The sequence below is a fragment of the Nannospalax galili genome, unplaced genomic scaffold (genome assembly GCF_000622305.1).
Source record: "Nannospalax galili isolate Female #2095 unplaced genomic scaffold, S.galili_v1.0 scaffold454, whole genome shotgun sequence".
Classification (NCBI taxonomy): domain Eukaryota; kingdom Metazoa; phylum Chordata; class Mammalia; order Rodentia; family Spalacidae; genus Nannospalax; species Nannospalax galili.
The window spans coordinates 155,032-178,748 of record NW_008334929.1 but is presented as its reverse complement, the minus strand read 5'-3'; the positions used below and the strand labels follow the sequence as shown (position 1 = coordinate 178,748).

Genomic DNA, 23,717 nt, shown 5'->3' with positions numbered 1-23,717 from the left:
GAGATATAAATATGATGATTACTTCTGGTGAAAAGGTTAAAGGGAAAGGAAATGCTTTTAAACTAAAAAGAATTTTACACTACAAACTTGTTTTGTCCTAAGACAAAAGATTAAATAAAGGAACAAATCAAAAAAAATTAAATTGTTATGACAAAGTTGTAAAGGTTAAAACCAAAAAAGATGACTTGGATATAAACTGGCTGTAATTATAGGGTATTAAAATGTCAAAAAATAAAAATACAAACAACTATAATGGAAAAACGCCAACTCACATAGAAAAGTGGAAACATCTGGTCGCTCAACAGCAGCCTTACAAGCCAGGAAAGCATAGAATGATATATTTCAAGTGCTGAAAGACTGCTATAACCAGCAAGGTTATATCTTAAAAGTTGATGGAGAAATAAGAACATTTCAACACATGCACAAACTAATGCAATCCAAGATGACCAAACCAGGACTGTAGAAAATACTTCAAGAAATAACATAAATTAAGTTAAAGTAACAAGTATTTAATAGGAAGCAACAACAACAACAATAAATTCATGAAAAACTATTCTTTATTACCCATCAGTATCCTAGTGTCACTGTCTCTGAACCTTATTTGGGGACACAACTGAAATCTACTGCAAGTTAAAAATAGGAAAAGTATTTTGAAAATAAGACCTTTTATAAGCTCCAGCTCATTAAAATGTAAACTGATTTGAGAGAGTCTGAACTAAAGATGCTGCTGAAGGGGTTCCTTAATCAAAACCACCACATAAAATAGACGTTTCCTCGGGCCAGAACATATACGTGTTACTACAGCTATAGTAAAGTAAGGGCGCTATCCTCCATGTGGCAGCAGCATCATCCACATGGTGCTGGTTTTATAAGCATATAAAATGTTAAGAGTTACATGGTCATGGAGGCTTGCACCAAGGTTCCAAAACCTGCTGAGGCCAGACAATGTACGGCAGGTCAGATTCCACAGAAGGCCTTGATATACCACTGCATGAAACTGTGAAGGTGAAGCCTAAATTGCAATGGAAACCCTAGGATGTTGGAGCTGCCAGGACTACAGGATGTTTGTGAGAGTGAAACAAGCCCAAGAGAGAGGTTGCACATGCTACAGGTGGCAGAGCTGGAGGGATGGGGCTTCCCAAAGCTGTTTGAGCCCATATGCTACCATCAGGGATCCTAGATGGCAAACACGGAGCTGTAGAATTTGCTGCTCGTTCTGCTGGGTATTGATCTTAGTTTGGCCCACTCTTTCATTGCTATGCCTCCATTCCTCCCTTATGGAAAGGGACTGCTTATTAACATATCCTGGAAATATGTAATTCATTATTTTATAGGGAATCCAGGTTAAGAGAGTTCCTTGACTATTGAATATTTTGAACTTTTGAATAGTGTTGGGATTGCTAAAGACTAAGGGGATATTTAAAGATGGAATATGCATTCTGTATTATGAGATGACCTTGAACCTATGAAGGCCAGGGTAACAATGTAATGATTTGGGGGTATCAAGTTGAGAAGGGGTAAACTTATGATTTTTAATCTTGTCAACTTGTTGGGATGTAGAATCATCTTGGACACACATCCCTGGGAGTGTCTGTGAGGGCATCTCCAGAGATACCTGAGTTAAGAAAACCCACCTAGAATGTGGGTGACACCATTCCAGGGGCTGGGATCTTGAACTGAATTTAAAAAATAGAAAGCAGAACACCTCTGTCTCCGTCTCTCACTCTCGCTCTCTCGCTGCTTCTTGACAGCAAATGGGGAAATCTTCACATATCAGATGGGTTAACATCTTAAAAATATAAAAAAAAATGCCAAAATTTAAACACCAAAAAAAAAATCCAATCAGTAAATAGGCTAATAAGCTCAATAGATAATTATCAAAAGAAGAAACATGAATGGTCAATAAACATTCTAAAAGTATTAAACCATCAGCCATTAGAGAAATGAAAGTTAAAATTACTTTAAAATTCCATCTCATTTCAGTCAGAAGGCTAATGTCAAGAAAGCAAAGGTAAGGATGCAGGGACAGAAACTTTTGTAACTACCATTCTTTACTAAAGAAGAACTAGGACTCCTTGGAGAATGGCTGAGTCTAGTACTGAGTTAGAAAGCATGAAAAGGCTGTAAATGTGTTAGACAGACATGGTCAAAGATTATGGGAACTTTAAAGGAGCTTAAAAGATGAGTGGATTACAACTTATTAAGAAATGCTGAACACTAAGGTATAAATGAACAAATTTAAAGTGATGAGAGCCCAGGCACATGAAGTTCTTCCTCACACAATACTTTATAAATACAATGAAGGTCACAGTGGAGAAATCAGATAGCAACTTTTAACAGCAGCAATAATGGGACAAATCTCAACACATCGGAGGCTGAAGCAGGGGGATGTTGGTAAATACTGTCAACTTGGCAGGATGTAGAGCCACCGAGGAGACATTGGCAGAGCAATAATTATGAGTCTCAGGCCCACCTGAGCTATGCAGTGAAACTTTGACTCAATAATAATGATAATAATGGGACAAAAAGAGATTATAAGCCACTTGAGAGAAGATCTGATTAAATGAACAAGCTCTCTATATGATGTAACACAGTAGATCCACCCCAGCACCACAAAAAAGAAAAAAAAGATCAGTTCTATTATAAAAATGTATAACTTGAATCTATCTGATCTGGAAGAAACCTCAGATAAAGCTATGATATGAGATATTCTACAAAATGGCTGGGTATTTTGATGGTCAAAGTCAGGAAAACCAAGAAAATCATATCAAAATCATAGAGGGGAATAACCTTGTTCATGAGGGGGAAAAAAAGCATTAAGAATTGAGAGACCACAGGGTTTCAGGTGGACTATTAAAATCAATTAGGGGGGTCGGGTGTGGCAGTACATGCCTTTAATCCCAGCACTCAGGAGGCAGAGGCAGGTGGGTCTCTATGAGACTGAAGTCAGCCTGGTCTAAATAGCAAGTTCCTGGCCAGCTGGGACTAAAAAGAGACCCTGCCTCAAAAAATAAAAAAACTAAAACAAACCAAAAAATCAATTAGAAAAATTCTAGGTGTTGTTATATTCACAAACTTTCTGTGCATTTGAGATGACAACTGAAAATTTTAAATTAGATATTCCTAATTCTAGTACTTATTACATACTTGATATTATTCTAAAAAAATTACCCAAATTTAATTTCTGTACCTCGGTTTCTTAATCTACAAATGGAAATGGTAGACAAAGATTAAATTACATAAAGACAACATTCGGTATATTTACTAGAAGGGATAGGGTTCGTGTTTTGTTTGCCTTTTGATTTGTTTTGAGGCAGCCTCTCTATGTAGCCAAGGTTGGCTTAGAACTTGTCATCCTCCTGCCTTAGCCTCCAAAATGCTGGGATTATAAGGCCAGAACTGCCATGCCCAACAGACAGGATTTATTTAGTAGAAATATATTCATTCTAACCATGCTTCAGAAATATCTTGTTTTTCCTCTGGAAATGTTTATGGTTTCAAATTCTCGCTATTTTCTTTTATACCCCTTCCAACACATCCTTTTCTGAGTCAGACTACAGGAAACAGTAGCCCAGGCTGCTCCCATGTTGTTAGAGTTCTACCCCCCCATTTTTTTCCCTTCTCCCTGCTGAAGACACAGTCCTATTCCAAGGCTAGCTGCATACAGCATTTACCTGCTTCTCCCATTTTTCTCTTATGATGATGCCTACATGATTCCATGGGACTGAACTTATCTTAGTTATCATTATGCTTATCCTAGGGCTTTGCATTCTGAAGAAATGAATCCACCAAAATAAAGGAATGGGCTAAGAAGACACTGAGGCCAAGTTTAAAACCTACCTCCTCAAAGTACCCAGGGACAATTTAGGCATTCCCATGCAATGCTCGAGGAACTGTTTTTCAGTCATGTACTAATAATGTTCTCTCTAATGAGGTTTTGGGTCCCTCCTTCATGAGCCCAAAAACAAACTGAAAATATAAAAATATATACCATCAACACTATAGAAATACACAAGTTTCTGTCGTCCTACCTAGACTCCAGCCTATACACATACATACACATATTTGAGAGTGTGGTGATGCATATGAGGTACTAAGTGTCAAGGATCCACAGTGGATGAATCAGATCCAGAGTACTAATGAGGGGACATCGCTGTTTATATGTGGGAACCTGTGTCACTCTAGGGAAAATCTGCTGTCACTAATGAAGTTAATGGACAACCCAGGACAAGAATGCTAAGTAAGCCTTGTCTTCATTTATACCTTTAATTCTTGGCTATTTCAGATCATCCTCCATATTTCAAATGGACAGCCTTATTTTAACACCAAAATAATAGAGTCACCTTAAGTCATGATTAATGTTTAAAGGGAAGGACAATAAATTTTAACTTTGGGCAAGGGAAATAATTTTAATAGCCCCTATTTGAGTCATCCAACCACATTCCAGGAAATCAGTCAATGAGAAACATAAAACTGGTTCAAAAGCATGAAAAATGGTTGAATATAAAATTTAAGGGACTAAAAAACTTAAATCCCTCTAGTACTGAGCCAACATCCTCTTGCTTCGAAAGTAAGATGTGTGAAGGTTTTCTTCACAGTTCTGCCACTGTGAAACCAGTGTCTGCCTGCAGAAAAGAGGCAGCTGAAATATAGTGAAAGGTTCTTAAAGATCAATAGTCTCTGGCTGGACCAAGGGACTTGCCTAATCTGTTTTACCCTATACTAAACGATTTGTTTAATGAGCTTTTGAATGTGTATAAGGAGTGTTGGGAGCCAAAAGGCCAGAAGAAAAACATCTTTATGGCTTTGAGAAAAAGACAGCTTTATGGTTTCCTGCAAATCTTTATGGCCTTGAGAAAAAACAGCTTAATGGTTTTCTGTAAGTTTCTATAAGATAGCACTTAGTTAAAGAATGTAGAAAAACAACTTTGTGACCCAGGCTAAGTCAGCCTTGAGAAATGTTTTATGCTCACCATAGCAGTTAGCAGATGTTCCTTTAGGATAAGAAATAAACCTCCCTAGCTATAGCATCCAATTAGCGTCTGCCCAGCACTTTCCTTCTCCTCACCTTCCCCCTCCCAACTACCAGTATATATGTCTGCTGCTTTCAAATAAAATTTTGAGGCTTGATCAGATCCTTGTCTTGCCTCCATTTCCTCGCATTCCTTGTTTGTTTCATTCCTTCAGGTTATTCTCCCGACTCCCCAACGTTGAAGCCCCGTGGGCCGGGGCAAAGGAGGATCATTCAAATTATGGGGAAGGCTCTAGCTTACTGCATTGTTTTAGGGAGGAAGAGGCAGTGCTAAGGATCCAACCGCTGTCCTCATACATTCTGGTAGGATACCCTTCCAACTCTGTTTTGTTCTTTCTTTACTTGGAGCACTCCCATATCACAGAGCTGGTGATATACACTTAACTTTTTGCAATTTGAAATAACTAAACTGTGCTTTCCACTCTAGATCTCATTGGGCTCCAGGATCAGATCAAGGTCATTTCCTTTATGCATTGTCCTTTGTCCCCACTGGATGCACTTTTGAGCTTTCTCTCTTTAGAATCATGCTCACACTGTCAGTGGGATCCAGGCGCACTATCCCAAAATATGGCATGTTGGCACTTCAGGAAACAGCAGCAGGAGGGAAAATCACTCTGACCTTCCCCTTACCTGTTCTTCATAAAATTAGGTAATTGGAAAATTCTATTGACAAAAGAAAAAAGAGAAGCAAAAACAAAAAAATAATACATTTGACAACCACCACCTATTACCCACATCCAACTGACTAGGTTTCACATAAGGAATTTCAAAAACTACAGAGATAGCCGAAATGTCTGAAAAAGAATTCAGGTTTTTACTTTTTAAAACAATAGTGGCATACGCCTTTAAATCCCAGCACTCAGGAGGCAGAGGCAGAAGGATCTCTGTGAGTTCAAGGCCAGCCTGGTCTACATAATGAGTTCCAGGACAGCTGGAGCTACAGGAAGACCCTATCTCAAAAAGGCCAAAAAAAAAAAAAAAAAAAAAAAAGAATTAATGACTATATAGAAGAATCAAACAAACAGATGCAGGAAATCTGTCCAAGACTTTCACAAAACAGTGTCCAAACTGAGTGAAATAGTCAGTAAAACAGCCTTTTCTTCTTGCCATGATGCTTTCCCCAACACAATGAACTATTTCCTTCTACAACTGTAAGTAAGGCAAAGTAAATCCTTTTTCCTTTAAGTTGCTCTGTCAGAGTATTTTATCACAGCAATGACAAAGTAAGTCAGAAATTGGTACTGCGAAGTGGAGCCAGTGCTGTGATAAACCTGACCACATAGTTCTTAAGAAATCATTAGTAGAACATGAAAGTTTGGAACTTTGGACTAGATAAGCCCTCAAATAGTATAAACAGAGCTAAATGGGCCATTATGATGGGAGTCTGGAAGATGTGGACTCTGGATGCCAAACTCACGAAGCTTCAGTGGGGAACAAGAACTACTGGGAACCAGGATAAAGGCCATTCAGGCCATATTCAGGTAAAGAATCTATCTGCCTGCAGTCTGCCCATGTCCCAAGAAGTTCAGTGAAGCTGAAGTCAAAAGAATGGCCTAATTTGTTTTTGTAGAGGAAATTTCAAGATTAGTAGCAACATTGTGGCTGTATCAAGGTTATTGTTCATTACTCTCATTCAGACCTACAATGAGAAAGAGCAACAAGTGGCAAAAAGAAAGAACAACAAAAATGTGAGGTTTAGCAAGGTATGCGAGGTAAGTTTAAAGTTGTGAACAAGGAGTTCGCATGCAGATGACAAAGCATCTGTAATTGTTAAAGAGAACTCTTCTGCTCTGCACTGGGACAATAAGAAAGATTCTCTGAGGGCAAGGCCTCAGCCCTCAAAGCCTCCAATTTCTGAAAAGGCAAATTCACTTGAAAGGAAAAAGTCTAAGCTCAGAATGTCTAAGGACTTTCCTGCTCCTGGAAAACAGCTGCCTACAGCAGTGTTTCCCCACAGTCAGCAAACGGGTGCTGATGCAACTGTAATCCAGAAGGCCCACATGCCACACCAAGTTGACAGCAGAACTTGGCAGTTTTAGTCACATGGTACTGGTTTTGTATGAATAAAAGATGCAAGACTGCAGTGACTGTGGAGCCTTGCTCCATGGTTTTAGAGTGCCTCTGAGGCCAGGAAATGTGTGGCAGGGTTTGAGTCTCTACAGGGAGTTCCTGTGAGGTCACTGCATAAAGTCACTGCACCTAAATTGCAATGAAGACTACAGGACACTGGAGAGGCCAGACCACAGGACAGGTACTAAGGAGAGTTACATATATGAGAGGAGCCAACCTAAGACAGAGGCTGTGTGCACTGCAGACAACAGAGCTACAGGGTGGGGCTACCTAAGCCTACTGGAGCCCAGGTGATTCCATCAGGAAGAACAGATGACAGACATGGAGAGGCAAGACTAGTGTCTGCCCTGCTGGGTTTTGGTCTTTCTTTGGCCCAGTATTTCCTCACTATGCCTCCATTTTTCCCTTTTGGAATGGGAATATTTACTCTGGGGCATTCTATGTTGAAGTATGAAATTTATTTTTTTATTTTATACAGTGTCACTGTTAAGAGATTGCTTTGAGTCTCAGAAAAAAAAAAAACTTTGGACTTTTGAACAGTGTTTGAACTGGAGACTTTACAAGTTAAACTGGAGGAATTTTGCATTATGAGACAGCAATGAGTCTATGGGGACCAGGTGGAGAATGTTGTGGTTTAAATATGAAATATCTCCCATAGATTCACATGTTTGAACACTTAGTCCCCACTGGTGGCACTGTTTGGGAAGACTGTGTAATTTTTAGGTGGTGAAGCCTTGCTGGAATAAGTGGGTCACGAGGCGAAGGCCTTGAGTAATTACAGCCAGGCACCACTTCTGCTCGCCCTGCTTCTTGAATGTAGGTGGATGCAATGTCACCAACCAGCCTCCTGTTCCTGCCAGCAGGACCTGTCATGTCTTCCTGGCCATGATGCATCATATCCCTCTTGAACTGTAAGCCCAAATAATCCAGTTCTTCCTTCAAAAAGGAAAAAAAGAGTAAGGAAAGAAGGAAGGAAGGAAGGAAGGAAGGAGGGACGGAGGGAGGGAGGGAGGGAGGGAAGGAAGGAAGGAAAACTCAATACACTTTTTAAAAACTAAAATGTTTCAAGTGCCTGAAATTTCAAATACTCAAGCTTTTCCAAAACAAAATAAAAGATTGTGCCAATTATCACATAAGCAAAGAGAAAGTACCAAAAGAAAAATATAATAAAGGAAATTATTTTTTCTTCAACAATTGGAGGGGATATTTAGGATAAAGAAAAACAAGAAATTCCTAAATTTTTCCAAAAGCTCATGCAAAATCTGTTTTCGAAATGAGGCACTACAGCATTTACAGGAAATTATTGAAAGGAATTAACATTAAGACTCAAAATAAGGAGGGCGGGGGAATGCCCATTCCAAATGAAAAAGAAATTGTAGAGGAACTTAGGAACTATTTCACAAATGGACAATTGATGGGATGGCTGGCAAACCAATACATAAACTAACCTAAAGAGAGAAGATACCCATCCCCCAAAAGACTTTAGATTCCAATGAAACCCAAGAACATCAGAGATCACACTGAAAATACAGATTCCAAAAAACTAGAAAATCTAGAATAAATGTATTTCTAGATACATATAATCTACCAAAATTAAATCATGAAGATATAAACAACTTATACAGGTCCCTAACAATCAATGAGACTGAAGCAGTAATAAAAAATAATCTAGGCCAGAGACATAGCTCACCAGGTAAAGGCACTTACCACCAAACCTGACAACCTGCAAGCAATCCTCTGAACTCCATCCACATGCTTGCCATGGTACAAGTGTATGTGTATATGCATGCACACAAATAAATAAAGAAATGAAAAAATACAGAAAAAAAAAGACTTAGCCACTGATACAACAGTGGCTTGAATGTTCTGGAGGCAACCAACTGATTCCCCATAGGATTTGACACCAGTTGCTTGGGAAGAGAATGTATGTCTGACACTGTAGAACTGATTAAAGCCTATGGCTAGGGAGGTCACAAGTCCTATGCGAGAACCTCCTACTGATGTTGTGCCAAATAGACAGGTAAACTGCCTTCTAAGTATTTGTTTATTCCTGTAGACTAGTACAGTGCTCAGATTTGATCAAAGAAGCCTCTTTTGGCAGTGGGTGATAGCCAAAGTAGAGGGCTCAAAAGCAGCTAAATTGTTGAGAATAATTGAAAGCTGAGTGTTTAGCCCCAAATGGGACATGTACATGGCACTCAGGGGGTGCCCTGAGGGCCAGGGAACATTGCAAAAAGGAAATGGAAGGACTGTGTGAGCTAAGCCCTAGAGAGGAGTGCAGTGAAGTTCTGTCATGTGGCTATTATATGACCATTAGAATCACGAACATACAGCACCTGTGACTGGCTGCAGCATGAGAAAAAGAAAAAGGGAAAAAGGAAGAAAGGAAAAGAAAAAGGTAGGAAGGAGACTAGCAGTGAAGTAGGTGAGTGGGAGTGAGACAAAGATGAGAGAGATCAGTAGGGGTAATGAGTGTGATTACAATGAACTATATGTCAGTGTGCTAGTGTCAAAAATAAAATGCTTTTTTAATTTTTATTTTTCATTTATTTATTTTTTTGGTCTTTTTGTGACAGGGTCTCCCAGCTGTCCTGGAACTCACTATGTAGACCAAGCTGGCCTTGAACTCACAGAGATCTGCTTGCCTCTCACCACAAAATTCTACCAAGTCTTTAAAGAAAGAGCAAAACACAATGTTTCTCAAACAGCTCATTAAAATACAAAGGCAATCTCATTGTATGAAGTCAGCATTCCTGATACCAAAATCAGATAAAGACAGAAAAACTGTTGGAAAGAAGAAGGGGTTCAGTGGGAGGTAAAAGGGGTAAGAAAGAATAGTGGATAAAATCAAAGTACATTATATATAAATATACATACATATGTGTGTGTGTGAAATCATCAAAGAATGAATTTTTGAAAAACAAAAAAACTAAAGATCAATTTCCTTGATGAACACAGATTCAAATTTCTTCAATAAAACTCCTGCCAATCAAACCCAGAACACATTAATACTATACATGGACTGGACAGATGGCTCAGCAGTTAAGAGCACCAGCTGCTCTTGCAGAGGACCCAGGTTTGATTCCCAGCATCCACATGGCGGCTGACAATTGTCTATAACTTCAGTTCCAGGGGGAATCTGATGCCCTCTTCTGACCTCCACAGGCACTACACAGCACAGGTGCATTTATACACATGCAGGCAATACACTCATGAACATAAAATAAAAATAATAAATAAAATACAAAAAAAAAAGAATACCATACACCATGACCAAGTTGGTTTCATTCCAGGATGCTAGGTTGTAACAGAAACTATATGATCATTTTAATTGATACAGAAAAGTCCTTCAATAAATTTAAACATTTTTCGTGATAAAAGTCCTGAAGGAACTAGGAACAGAAGGAATATTCCTCAGCATAATAAATGCTGTCTATGACAGACCTATATCCAACATTGTACTAAATTGAGAGAGACTGAGAGCATGTTCTTTAAAACCTGGAAGACAAGATGGCTTATTTTCTACTCTTATTCAATATAATGCTCCAAGTCTTGGCTAGAGTAAGAAGATAAAGAAAAAAATAAATAGAAAAGGAAGAAGTCAAATTACTCTTATTTACAGATGGCAGGATCCTATACTTTAAAAATCCTAGAGTCCATCAAAAATCCAAAACAACAATCACAAAAACTTTCTAATACCTGATAAACACTTTTAGCAAAATAGCAAGATACAAAATCCACATACAAAAATTGATAGCTTTTCTGTATAGCAATAACGAACTTGCAGAGAAAAAAAATAGGAAAGAAAATTCCATTAACAATAGAAAGAACAGAAATGGAAAAAAAAAAACAAAAAAACCCCACAAAACTCCTAAGAATAAACCTAACCAAGGAGGTGGAAAGACCTTCACAATGAAAACTTTAAGAGATTGAAAAAAGAAACTGAAGAAGACATTAGAAGATGGAAAGACCTCCCATGTTTATGAGTGGCAGAAAAATAACAAAAAGATATTTGCAGTATAGAAAATCCAAGGGTTAAGAGCATGGGTTTAAAATTTGTCTCCTCCTTCTACTAGCCATGTGAACTTGGGAAACTGTTTCAACGTCTAGGCTTCTGGTCCTTTTTTTGTTTAGTGGAGATAATAAGTCATACTTGTAGTAATTAAGCAAGTCCACACAGGTAAAGCACTTAGAATATGTGATTTAAAGTATTCAGCAAATGACAGCTGCTGTAATGATGATGCTTAGGCCTGGAATTGAGGCTCAAGAAGTAGAAGAGAAATGGGACGAATACTCACACATAGTATGTTTGGAGTTTTCAGGAGGCAGTAGGGAATTATTAGTCAATTTTCTCAGTTACATAATCTGAAACCATATTTGATCATTTATATATATTTTTAATATTTTATTTATTATTTTTATTTTATGTGTATGAATGTATTGCCTGTGTTTATCAGATGAATTAAGACACCGTAAAAATACATTTTAAAATTTAGGCCAATTCAAGTTTCAATATCATACAATTATTTCCCTTCTCTTGGTGCTGCTGAGAATCCAACCCTGGGCCTTATGCATACTGGCTCTGCTACTGAGCCACAGTCCCATCTCACGCAGTTTTAACTACCATCAACTATAAGAAATGCTAATCCCAGAGATGTTAAAATGTGAAATATATATATTTTAGATTTCATGATACACATTAGGAGATGGAAAGTAATAGGGATGTTTCAAGTTACAGGTAATTCTTAGTCTTTTCTTTTTTCTATATTGCATATCTTTGTGAACAAAAATTCAGTTTCTAATCCTGACTAATTGCTGCCTCTCAACTGTTGGTTTCTAAAGCAATCCATTAGAGATGGCTCCATGTGTATAACCAAGCATAAGAAAAATTCACTTTTATTTGGAGTCATGATCTTTAAACTCAACTGCAGATGGGCTTTCTAAAAGAGTAAAGAATGAAGAAAAGGCTATTAAAGCACAGAAAAGAAGAAAAGAGTGGAGGGTGATAGCTACTGCATCAGCATAACGACACTGAGACTCCTGACAACACCACAAAGCCTTCTGGGCTTCCTAGGCCTTCCACGGAAGTAGAAGCAGGTCCCACAAGCCCCACAGACTCTTAAAATCAAGACCTCTCATAGCATCAAAAAGGATGCCAGAAAAATCAGGAGGCTAAAAGTTAGGGAAAGCTAAGGGGGTACTGCCTTAAGGGTGTGACAGGGAGATAGATGGAAAGTGAGCAATGAATGTTCACTGCATCACTAGGGAAGTACTGTCAAGAGGACAAGGCCAGGTTTCATCTGGGAAAAGACAAAGGCTGTCTGCACAGAATGTCAGATTTTAAGAAAGTTTTCTGACATACAACTTGGGACTCAAGAAGATTAGGAAAAACTGGGTAGTGGGGCTGGGTAGAATTTAGTGATAAAGTCAACTTTTCTGGGTTGACTATACTACAACAACAACAAAAAAGAAAAAGAAAAAGATTGAGGAGATAAGTCAACAGCAAAAAATTTTGCTAGGGACTGAGAGATAAAAGGAGAAGAAACGAGAAAGGGAAACAAATGCCTTGGAAAAGCTAGTGTGTGAGGCAGTAATTTGCACTGAGCATTTGAGAGGTAAATGCAAATAATCAGTCACAATCCACTGAGATAGGTGTTGGATTAGAGATGACAAAGAATGCCACAAGGAGCCCAGTTGGAAGGCAGTGTCTATATCACACTGAAAAGTAGTTATTACTTGCAACATTTCCTGGCACTGTCCCAAGCTCTCTAAAAATATGAATTGATTTTATTTTCTCAACAACTCCACAGTTCAGGTAATATTAATATATGGGTAAGAAGCAAATCAATGAGCTGATCAGTAATTCTTCTGAAATTCACACTCATTAATCTAACTGCAACACCCTCACTTTAGGTCAGCATGGTGTACTTCTCTAACTTTGAGATCTAGGACTGGTTCTTAGTAGACATCAACTATTTGTCAAAGCATTGAAAGATTCCTAGCTTAGTGGGCTCAGAAAAATGCATTCCAAGAGGCAGATTTTGTGAAAGATATAGGAATTTAAATAAACATAAACAAACTGATGGAATTACCTGGCTTGGGGCTCTGAATGAACTTGGGAGTGAAATTGTTCTTTCAGTCTGGTTATGGATTCCAGAGTGTTATCAGCAGAATGCTGCACCAAGCAGATGTGTGAGCCAGCAGACTCAAGCATTCAGGTGACTTTGAAAGGCCAGAGCCAGATGTTTAGTCTACTCAAAGCAGTTTACAGCACAATCCAAAATGTGCCTTGCTAGAAACTACAAAATACCCTGAATGGTTCTCTCATCATTTTTTTCTTATGTGCCATATTCCCCTTTGGGAAAAATAACTCAAGGACAAGGCATTTGTTTCATTCTTCTTTAAGACTCTCAGTTCTACTTAATGTAATGCTAAGCAGTCACTATGACGGCATGAGAGTGCGCTGTTATTAGGAGTAAACAGTCTGGACTGGTGAGGTGGCTCAGAGGGCCAAGTGCTTGCCATGCAAGCCTGACAACCTGAGTTTAATCACCAGACTCCACATAAAGGTAGAAGGTGGAAACCAGCTCTGAAGTTGTCCACTGACCTCCATACATGCACCGTGGCACATGGATGGCCACATACATCAAACACACACACACATACATATACAATTATAAATAAAAATTTTTAAAAATTAAAAAAAATATTTTACGAGTCAACATTCTACAAAAGAAACAAAGATCATTTTGCTTTTAAGAAGTATAACTTTTTGTCTGGTGTGGTGGCACACGCCTTTAATCCCAGCACCTGGGAGGCAGAAGCAGGCAGATCTCTGTGAGTGCAAGGCCAGCCTGGTCTACGTAGTGAGTTCCAGGTCAGTTGGGACTACAGGAAGACTCTGAATCAAAAAGACCACTAAAAAAAAAAAAAAAACAGTATAACTTTTCCTCTGGGAATGGTGGCTCACCCTATAATTCCAGTACTCAAGAGGCTGAGCAGGATTGTCACGAGTTTTAGGCCAGCCCGGGCTACATGGTAACACGTCACAAAACACTAAAAATCACAATTTTTCTATTGAGGCAAATAATAATTCTTAACTAAATTTGACTGTGATGTAATTTATCAAGTGTATTGTACTTTAAGTTATAAGCAATGATCCTTGTGTATTTGATTTGGGATGTCTTATAATTCAGATGGTTTTCCATGCTGACCTTTCACCTCCTGGAATATATTTGAAATATACAAATACTTATTGAAGTCATTCATTGAAGCCTTTTAAGCTATTAACATGTAGCATAACACATAATCCTACCTGAGTGCCCAGGAAACAAAACAGTAGACCATACAATTATCTAAAGCAGCTGCATTGAAGTGTAGGACCAAGGAAAGTGGTGGCTCCCTAATTTCTGTACATACTGAAATAGAAATGACAGCTTAATTCCAGCCAGTGGATATGCATGTGAGAGATGCAAGGCAGCAGAATTCGTAATCAAAGCAAAGCAAATTATAGGTTCCCAGAACACTTACTAGTGCCAAGGTCCACATGGTTAGCTGCAGTCCCCAAGATGATTGATTTGAGATTGTTCTGCAAACCATACCAAATTTACTCATGAAAACAAAATGTACAAAACTCCTAAAGTTTCCTAAAGCAATCAATGCATGACAAGCCCAGATTTAGTAATTCAAATGTGACTAAATATTTACATTAATTTTAAAGGACAGCATTTTACTGAGTGGTTACTGGTAAAAGCTTAACCTGACAACCCTAAGGTGATCATTATTTTTGGCTAGAAACCTCCCACTGCAGATATCAATAATCAGCATCTGGGAGCCATGGGATGTTTTAAGACCATGGAAAGATGTGTTCCATACTCACAATTAAGAAAATTAATGGGCCAGTCAGAAATGGTGGCACACATCTTTAATCCCAGCACTAGGGAGGCAGAGGCAGGTGGATCTCTGTAAGATCAGGGCCAAAATGATTCACACAGCAAATTCCAAGCCAGCTGGAGCTACAGGGAGACCCTGACTCAAAAACAAACAAATAACAACAACAACAAAACAAAAATGATTCTACTATTTTTAAGAGAAATGTGAAAAAAACACAGGCTTGGGTGCGGGTGATCATACGTGACAAGGGGGATAAGAACTGGTAACTGACTGAGTGGCAAGCACAAAACAGAGAAGATGAAATTTAAAATAAAATCTGGGAGAAAATGATGAGAGCAGAATGAGGCGTGCTGGGCAGCCTGCCTAGGAGCCCAGGGTATGCTGGCTCCCAAGAGACTGAATGCACGATGGGCCATGTGAGGAACCTTATGACACAAGATGAATATTTACATGACCATAGGCGATTCTATATTGATTTCAAAATTCTGAACCAAGGATATGTAAAGAAAGAAAGGAGGAAGGAAGGAGGGAGGGAGGGAGGGAGGCAGGGAGGCAGGGAGGCAGTGAGGGAAACAAGCCATTGTGAAACCAAAATGGTGGCACCAGAGCAATGGAGACAATGGTGACTCCAGGCACAAAGACCTACAAACATTAGGTAGGGCCTCTTCATTTCATTAAGAATCTTGATTCTTCTATATCGAGCTTAAGATTCTACACTCAGGACTTAGCAAGTAAGAGAGATAATAGCAAGGAGCCAAGACGGCTATTCTAATATCTGAAAAAACAGACTTCAAACTAAAACTAGTCAGATGAAATAGGGAAGGGCACTTCATACTTGCTAAAGTAAAATTCACCAAGAGGATTATTATAAGCCTAAACATATATGCACCAAAGACAGGGGCACCTAATTTTATAAAACAAACACTATTAGATCTGATACCACAGATTAACTCCAACACAGTGAAAGTGGATGACTTCAATACTGTACTCTCATTAACAGATCATCCATACAAAAACTAGAGAAGCCCTAGAGTTAAATGTCATCCCAAATCTAATAGACCTAAGAGACATTTAAAAACATTCCACCCAAACACCAAAGAATACACTTTTGTCTCAGTAGCCCATGAACGTTCTCTAAAACTGACCACATAGTAGGCCACAAAGCAAAGTCTCAAAAAATTTAGGAAAATTGAAATAACATCCTGTATTCTTTATGACTACAACGAAGTAGATATCAACAAAAACAGAGATGGTAAAAAGTACATAAAGTCAGGGAAATTCAACAACACACTACCAAATGAAAACTGGGTCAAGGGAGGGAACTCAAATTAATAAAATCAGAGATGAAAAGAGAAATATTACAACAGACCCTGAAGAAATTTAGAAAATCCTAAGGACAGGCTTAAACAATCTAAAAGAAATGGGTAAATTACTAGCATGCACAGCCTACCAAAGTTAAATCAATATGAAATAATTTAAATAGACCCGTAACAACCAAGGAGATGGAAACATTAATTAAATATCTCTGAACTAAAAAAAGCCCAAGATTAGATGGATTCAGAATTCTACCACACTTTTTAAAGAACTAATATTAATACTCCTCAAATTATTCCATTAAGGGGCTGGAGAGATGGCTCAGCAGTTAAAGGCACTGGCTGCTCTAGCAGAGGACCTGGGTTTGGTTCCCAACACCCACATGATGGCTAACAACTGCCTGTAACTCCAGTTCCAGGGGATATGATACCCTCTTCTGACCTCCAACAGTATTGCATGTACATGGTATACTTATATACATGCAGGCAAAACGTCCATACACATAAAATAAAAATGAGTAGATCAAAAAAAATTTAAGAAAAAAAATTATCTCATAAAATAGAAAAGGAAGGAATACTTCCAATTTCTTTCTATGAAGCCAGAATTTGGTACTCTGATACCAAAACTTAAGAAAAGACCCAATAAGAATGAAAATTACAGGCCAATCACTCTGATCAAGATAGATGTAAAAATTTTCAATTAAACACTTGCAAACTGGATGCAGGAACACATTAAAAAAGAATATATACCATGATCAAGTTGGCTTCACCCCAGAGATGGCTGCTGAGATGGTGCAACATCAAGAAATGTAATTCACCACGTAACAGACTCAAGGACAGAAACTACATGATCATTTCATTAGATGCAGAAAAAAACTATTATAAAATCAGATATCCCTTCATCATAAAAATCATGGAGAAGCTAAGGGACACAGGGAACACATCTCAAATAATAAAGGCAATGTACAGGAGGCCCACAGCCAAGATCATACTAAATGGAGAAAAAAAATCAAAGCATTCCCACTAAAACCAGAAACAAGACAAGGATGTCCACTCTCCATCCCTGTTCAGTATAGTGCTTAATGTTTTCACTAGAACAGTAAGACAAGTGAAGGAGATAAAGGGGATGCAAACTGGAAAGGAAAGATGTCAAAAGTATCCCCATTTGCAGATATGATTCTATATGTAAAGACCCTAAAGACTCCACCAGAAAACTCCTAGAAGAGATAAAAACATTTAGCAAAGCAGCAAGATACAAAAGTAACACACAAAAGTCAATAGCTTCCCTATATACCTACAACAAACATACTGAGAAAGATCAGGGCACAGATCCCATTCATAATAGCCTCAAAAAACCATAAATGTTAGAATAAATCTAACCAAGGAAGTGAAAGAATGGTATAATAAAAACTTAAAGATATTTGTTCTAGGTTTCCACTGTGATAAAACACTGACCAAAACTAACTTGGGAAAGAAAGGGTTTATTTCAGCTTAAAACGTCCAGGTCACAAGCCATCACTGAGGGAAGTCAGGGCAGGAACTGAAGGAAGACTAGAGATTTTCTTTGATTTTAAAAAGGGAAAAAAAAAAAAGGGATAGCTGGGGCATACTGAGTGTAGCCTACAGGCCCAGGCTCAGTACACCTCAGCACTACAAAACAAACAGACACAAAAGCAGACAGAAATATTTCTTCAATGGCACAGCTGCCATAGAGAATTCATTTGTACACCATAACAAGTCCATTTATTCTTACTTGTAAGAGGATATTTCATATTTCACCTCTTCAACGTATTTGAAACTAAGGCAGGTGGTATCACTAAAATGATAATGTAAGGAATTGCTGAAAATGATTGATAATATGTTGACTAAACATCTCTACCCAATAAATCTTTTCAAAACAAAGTGTTTTCACTTGGTAAGAAAACATTCTTCCATGCGCTTAGTGAATCACACCTAGGACTGGAAGAGATCTCAGAAATTACTTCATTCTCTTAACTTCACAAGAAGTAAGCGGGGATGGGAATCTGTGATTCAGTTCCTTGCTTACTATCTTCTCACGTCACAACCTTGTTCAATGTGAGTGCACACTGGAGCTCATCACTTATTTATCATGACTCTCTGCCTATACCGTCCCGTCTACAGCTTCAGAACAAGGACTACATGGCACATCTATAAAATCCCCAGTATTTATCATGGTTAAACAAAGAGTAGCTTGCTCAATCATGACAAAATGTGTGAAAATAAATAAAATTATTTGTATTTCTGCTGCTTAAATGAGGGTTTTGCCTCCAAAGCTTTCTCCAGATTTCTCCAGGATTTTACAGGAAAATTTGGCAAATCAATAGGGTCTAGTGTCAAGCTTCCCAGTGGACAAATGAGCACATTCATAAAGTAGAAAGCGTGTGAGATGATTTCTTCCTAAGATTCAAATAATTCATTCAGAAATGTAAATACGTATTACTGATCCCGCACTTTATCAGTAGGAAAACTGCAAGGAACTGTTTCTAGGTCTTAGAATGGGCCCGATGAGGTGGCTTTTCCGTTTGGGAGGGAAAGCCAATATCCCCCGAGGAGGGCACCAGAAAACTAAGGTCAGCTGAACAGGAATTTCGCTAAGTTTAAATATCAGTATGTAGGAAATGGCTTTATAATTCCTAATGAAACTTCTGTTTTAAGACATACCTTCACTTCCGGACCTGGGAAACAGGCTCAGGGCTGGGCGGAATCTGGCCAAAGGTGCTTTGAGCTTAGGGACAAACCAGGGTAGAGGAACAAAGTGGCCAAGGGCAGTGCCCTAACTGGGAGGTCTCACAGCCGGAGGAGGGGCGCCCCTCACCTGCCCGGGGCCCTCTAGCACACACACACACACACACACACACACGCACACACGCACGCACACCTCCCCCCCGCCCCCGCCCCTTACCTGCAGCGCCAGTGGACACCTGGGCCCGGAAGGTGACGATGTCAGCGCGTCCCAGGTGAGGCAGGGCCCTGCCCCAGGGCCGGGGGACCCCGGGCGGCAAGTAGGAGAAGGGGGACTTCCGCCGGATCGCCGTCCGCCTTAAGTTGTAGCCGCCCTCGCTGCTCATGACTCCCGGCTGGTCGGGGCTCAATCCCCGCACGACCCGGCTGCGCTGCTCCCAGGGCCGGCTAAAGCCACTGCGCGTCGGGCCTCCTGCCTACGCCACCACTGGCCTCTCGGGAACTGAGCTCCGGCTCCCACGGACTTTCTCGCCGCCCGCCTCGACTTCGCAGCCAATCGCCAAAGGCACAGCGCGAATCCCGCCAGAGCTCGCGGCGTCTTCAGGTGCGCACCGGGACGCCTGGGACTCGCGGGCGGAGCTTGGGGGCGCGACCTCACGCACTGGCCCAGCGCACCTAGCTGCTCACCGAAGGACAACGCCCTAGGATTCCTGAAATTAAAGTTACCCTGCTTACCGTGTTCAGAGCCACAATCCAAGGGTCACGTGTGTCTCAGGCCGCTGTGCTGTGTTCTGGATTTTAATCTTAATCTTTAGATAAGGAAACCAATTTACAGAACTGACAGCAGTCTTCAGGCGTTGCAGAATTGCGGTCTGAGTCCTCAATCTTTCCTTTTAGGAAGAACTAAACCATGTTGGCCGGAGCACTGTGCCGTGAAAGAAAAGCAGTCTGTGTGGAAATAACCCAGAAGTGGAGCAAACATCCACAGGTTTGATTACCCCGCCCCCCATTCCAAGTATTTCAGCACTTGGTTCCTAGTTCATGTTGCTGATTGGCAAGGGCCCTGGAGCCTGTAGGAAGTGTTTTTAACTGAGAATTTTTGCGTCTATGTTCATCAGGGAGACTGGCCTATAAATTGTCTTTTTTGTTGTTGGTGGGTCTTTGGTTTGGGTATCAGAGAAATAATGCTTTCATAAAAAGAATTTGAACGTGTTCCTTTTCTATTTTACAGAATAATTTGAAGATTACTGATGTTAGTTCTCCTTTGAAGAATTCTTCCCCGAGTCCATCTGCTCCTGGGGTTTTCTAAGTTGGGAGATTTTTTTAAATAAAAGATCTCCCATCATAATCAACTTGGTATCATCCCAGAGATGCAGAGATGACTGAACATATGTAAATCAACAAATTAATAAATGTAATATGGCACATAAAGATTTAAGGACAGAAACCAAATGATTATCTCCCCAGATGCAGAAAAGGCCTTGGAAAAAATCCATCATCCCTTCATGATAAAAGTCATGAGAATCTAGGTGACATATGTCAAGAAAGGCAATATACAACCACAACCAACATTATGTTAAACAAAGAACAGTAATAAACATAACTAAGAAAGTGAAAGACATATAATAACAACTTTTAGATACTTAATGAATTACAGAAGGTAACAGAAAATGACAAGATCTCCTTTGCTCATAGATCAGTAAGATTAATATTGTGTGGGTTGGAGAGGTGGCTCAGCAGTTAAGAGCACTGACTGCTCTTGCAGAGGACCAGGTTCGATTTCCAGCACCCACATGGCAGCTAACAACCTCCATAACTCCAGTCACGGGGATCTGATGCCTTCTGACCTCCAGGCGTTGCATGACACAGGTTCACTTACACACATGCAGGCAATACACACATACACATAAATAAAAGTAATAAAACATTTTTTAGAAAATTCCAACACAAGTCCTCACAGAAACAGAAAAACTCTCAAATTGCATATGGAAACAGAAAAAAATAAACAAGAAAGCCGAAACAATCCTGAAGAATAAAAGAAAAGCAGGAGGCATCACCATCTGTGGTTTCAATTTATACTGCAGAACTATAGTAAAAACAACAATAAAACACCACCACAGTACTGGCATCAAAACAAACATTGATCAACATTGATTTAAATCCATGCTCTTGGAGCCGTATGGTTCTTTATAAAGGGAACACACAGACACATTAGAGAAAAGACAGAATGTTTAACAAATGCTGCTGGTCAAACTGGATAGCACATGTAGAAAAATGAAACTAGATCCCTACCTCTCATTCTGCACAAAACTCAACTAAGTGGATCAAAGGCCTCAACTCAAGACCTGATACCCTGAATTAGATAGAGGAGAAAGTTGGGAATACAGTGGAACTTAAGGCACAGGAAAGTACTTTCTGAATAGGATCCTGATAGCACAGGCATTGGGACCAATAATTGACAAATGGAAACTTCATGAAACTAAAAATTTCTGTCAGTAAAGGACACCATTATTTGAGTGAAAAGGTAGAATGGGAAAATGGCTTAGAAACATTTAAAAAATTGTTCAATATCTTTATCCATCAGGGAAATGCAAATTAAAAGTACTTTGAGATTTCATCTTACTCAGTCACAATGACTAAGGTCGAATAACAATGACAAGTGCTGGTGAGGTTGTGGGCAGTGGGGAAGACTTATTTACTGCTGAAGGCAGTGCAAACGTCTGCAACCACTATGGAAATCAGTGTGGAGGTTCATCAAAAAGCAGTAAAAAGCCAGGTGTGGTGGTTCACATCTTTAATCCCAGCACTCAGGAGGCAGAGGCAGGGGAATCTCTGTGAGAATGAGGCCAGCCTGGTCTACATAGCAAGTTCCAGGCCAGTTGGGGCTACTGGGAGATTCTGTCTCAAAAAAATAAAGAGAAAGAAAAAGAAGGAAAGAAAGAAAGAAGGAAGGAAGGAAAAGAAAGAGTAAAGGCTACACAATACAGTTATACCAATCATGGGCATGTACTCAGAAAGCTCTGTACTACAGAGATACCTGCTCTTCCATATTCATTTCTGCTCTATTCACAATAGCCTGGAAGTGAAAAAAACTTAGATGTCAATCAACTAATGAATGGATAATAAAAGTATGCTACATTTACACAATAGACTATTATTCAGCTGTTAAGAAAAACAAAACTATGAAATTCACTGGTAAATGGATAGAACTGGAAACAATTATCCTAAGCAAGGTGAACCAGGCCCATAAAGACAATATCACATGCTCTTTCCCATAAGTGGATGCTAGCTTTGAATCACTAGATATGTGTACTTCAATTGGAAAATCAATAGAGGAAAAGAAACCTAGTAAGGGGGGATGGGAGGGGAAATATAATTCAGTGATACAAATGGGGAAAGAAGGATAACGAGATAGCAAGGATTAAATGGTGTGGAAAATGGGAGGCTAGGGAAGAAGAAGTAGTAAGGGAGGAATAACTAACACAAAAGCCACTTTCAAAAAGTCATGTGGACACCTACTACTGTAGAAGTTTCTTAGAAAATGTACATTTACAATATAAAAAGAGGTAAAATGGAGTTACCCTGTAACAGGCAATTCAGTGGCCCTACTCTCTGTCTCTCTCACTGTCTCTCGCTGTCTCTCTGTCTCTATCTGTCTGTCTGTCTGTCTGTCTCTCTCTCTCTCTTTATATATATATATAAAATCTCATAAGTTAGCAAATAAGTGGCCAATGGCAGGAATGGACTCCCTCTTTTGGAGTTGTTGACAAGGGAGTTCCCATAGATCTTCAAACAACATCAGCTATTGCTATTGTTATTAGTTATCCCCTGGAGTTTCACAGTAAGACCCTATTGCTAAACAAATACGTGAGTGTAGAGCAAACAAAGACAAATCACACTTACCTTGAAGCATCATGTCTGCTGGTTAACTCTTGTATTATTAGAAGGTACTATTTATGCTCATGGCAGAGAAAGCCTTACTCAGCTGTGAACCATGTGAGTGACAATAACAAATGGCCTGACAAGAGATACCCATGTTTCAGTATACTGATGGAGGCCTTAATAGTGGTCTTGAGGCTGATCAGAGGTAATCAGAGAATATTCAGCACCGGAGTTTTTAGAACTAAGGGAGACTTTCAAACAATCAATGAAGGAACCCTTCACCACCTGGCTTGTTAGGCTATGGGGTATGGGAACAGATGAAATTAGTTTAATCACTGCAGAAACAGAAAAGCTGACCAATATAATCACCCATCCATCCCTCCTTGAGACACAGGTTGCATAACCTGAGGTAGTACAGGGGAAGCAGTCCTTGATGGACTGGCTTGTATGAGCCACTAGAGATATTTGGTCATCACCAGTGGAGGTTCCCATGAATGAGGGACTGGATGACAGTAGAAGAGGGACAGGCACTACTGACAGAACTAGGTATGAGGGAAACAATGCATGATGCCCAGTTCATTGGGCCAGATAGGACTGTGTTCACCAGAGATTTAAAGAACTTGATTCAACAGGGACCTTGAGATTGGTTTGGAGCTTTAGTGGCTTTGCTGAGTCTCTTAGTGGAACAGTGTGGGAGACAGGCTTGAGCCTAGGGTGAAAGTCTTACTGACAGCCATACAACAGGCCCGAGGCAACGGCCCGACTGCTGGATCCACAAGGAACGCCTTGTGACATTTGCTCCCATTGGCAGATCATGAGATTGG

The 23,717-nt window shown here is 39.5% G+C and overlaps 1 protein-coding gene and 1 long non-coding RNA gene across 3 annotated transcripts in view; one reads left to right on the top strand and one right to left on the bottom strand.

Annotated features, from left to right (window-relative positions):
* Nucleotides 1-19,471, bottom strand: part of Fgd4 (FYVE, RhoGEF and PH domain containing 4) — a 278,130-nt gene extending 258,659 nt beyond the window's left edge. For both annotated transcript variants that reach the window (XM_008829641.3, XM_008829642.3), the window contains exon 1: nucleotides 19,232-19,471. In XM_008829641.3, the coding sequence (XP_008827863.1) occupies nucleotides 19,232-19,397 (166 nt within the window). In that variant the 5' untranslated portion in view covers nucleotides 19,398-19,471. The remainder of the gene's footprint in view (nucleotides 1-19,231) is intronic.
* Nucleotides 19,472-19,540: 69 nt separating this feature from the next.
* LOC108490656 lies at nucleotides 19,541-20,483 on the top strand. Its single transcript, XR_001872364.2, has 3 exons — nucleotides 19,541-19,615; nucleotides 19,909-19,999; nucleotides 20,243-20,483. It is a non-coding gene; the product is annotated as an uncharacterized LOC108490656 (long non-coding RNA).
* Nucleotides 20,484-23,717: the final 3,234 nt, after the last annotated feature.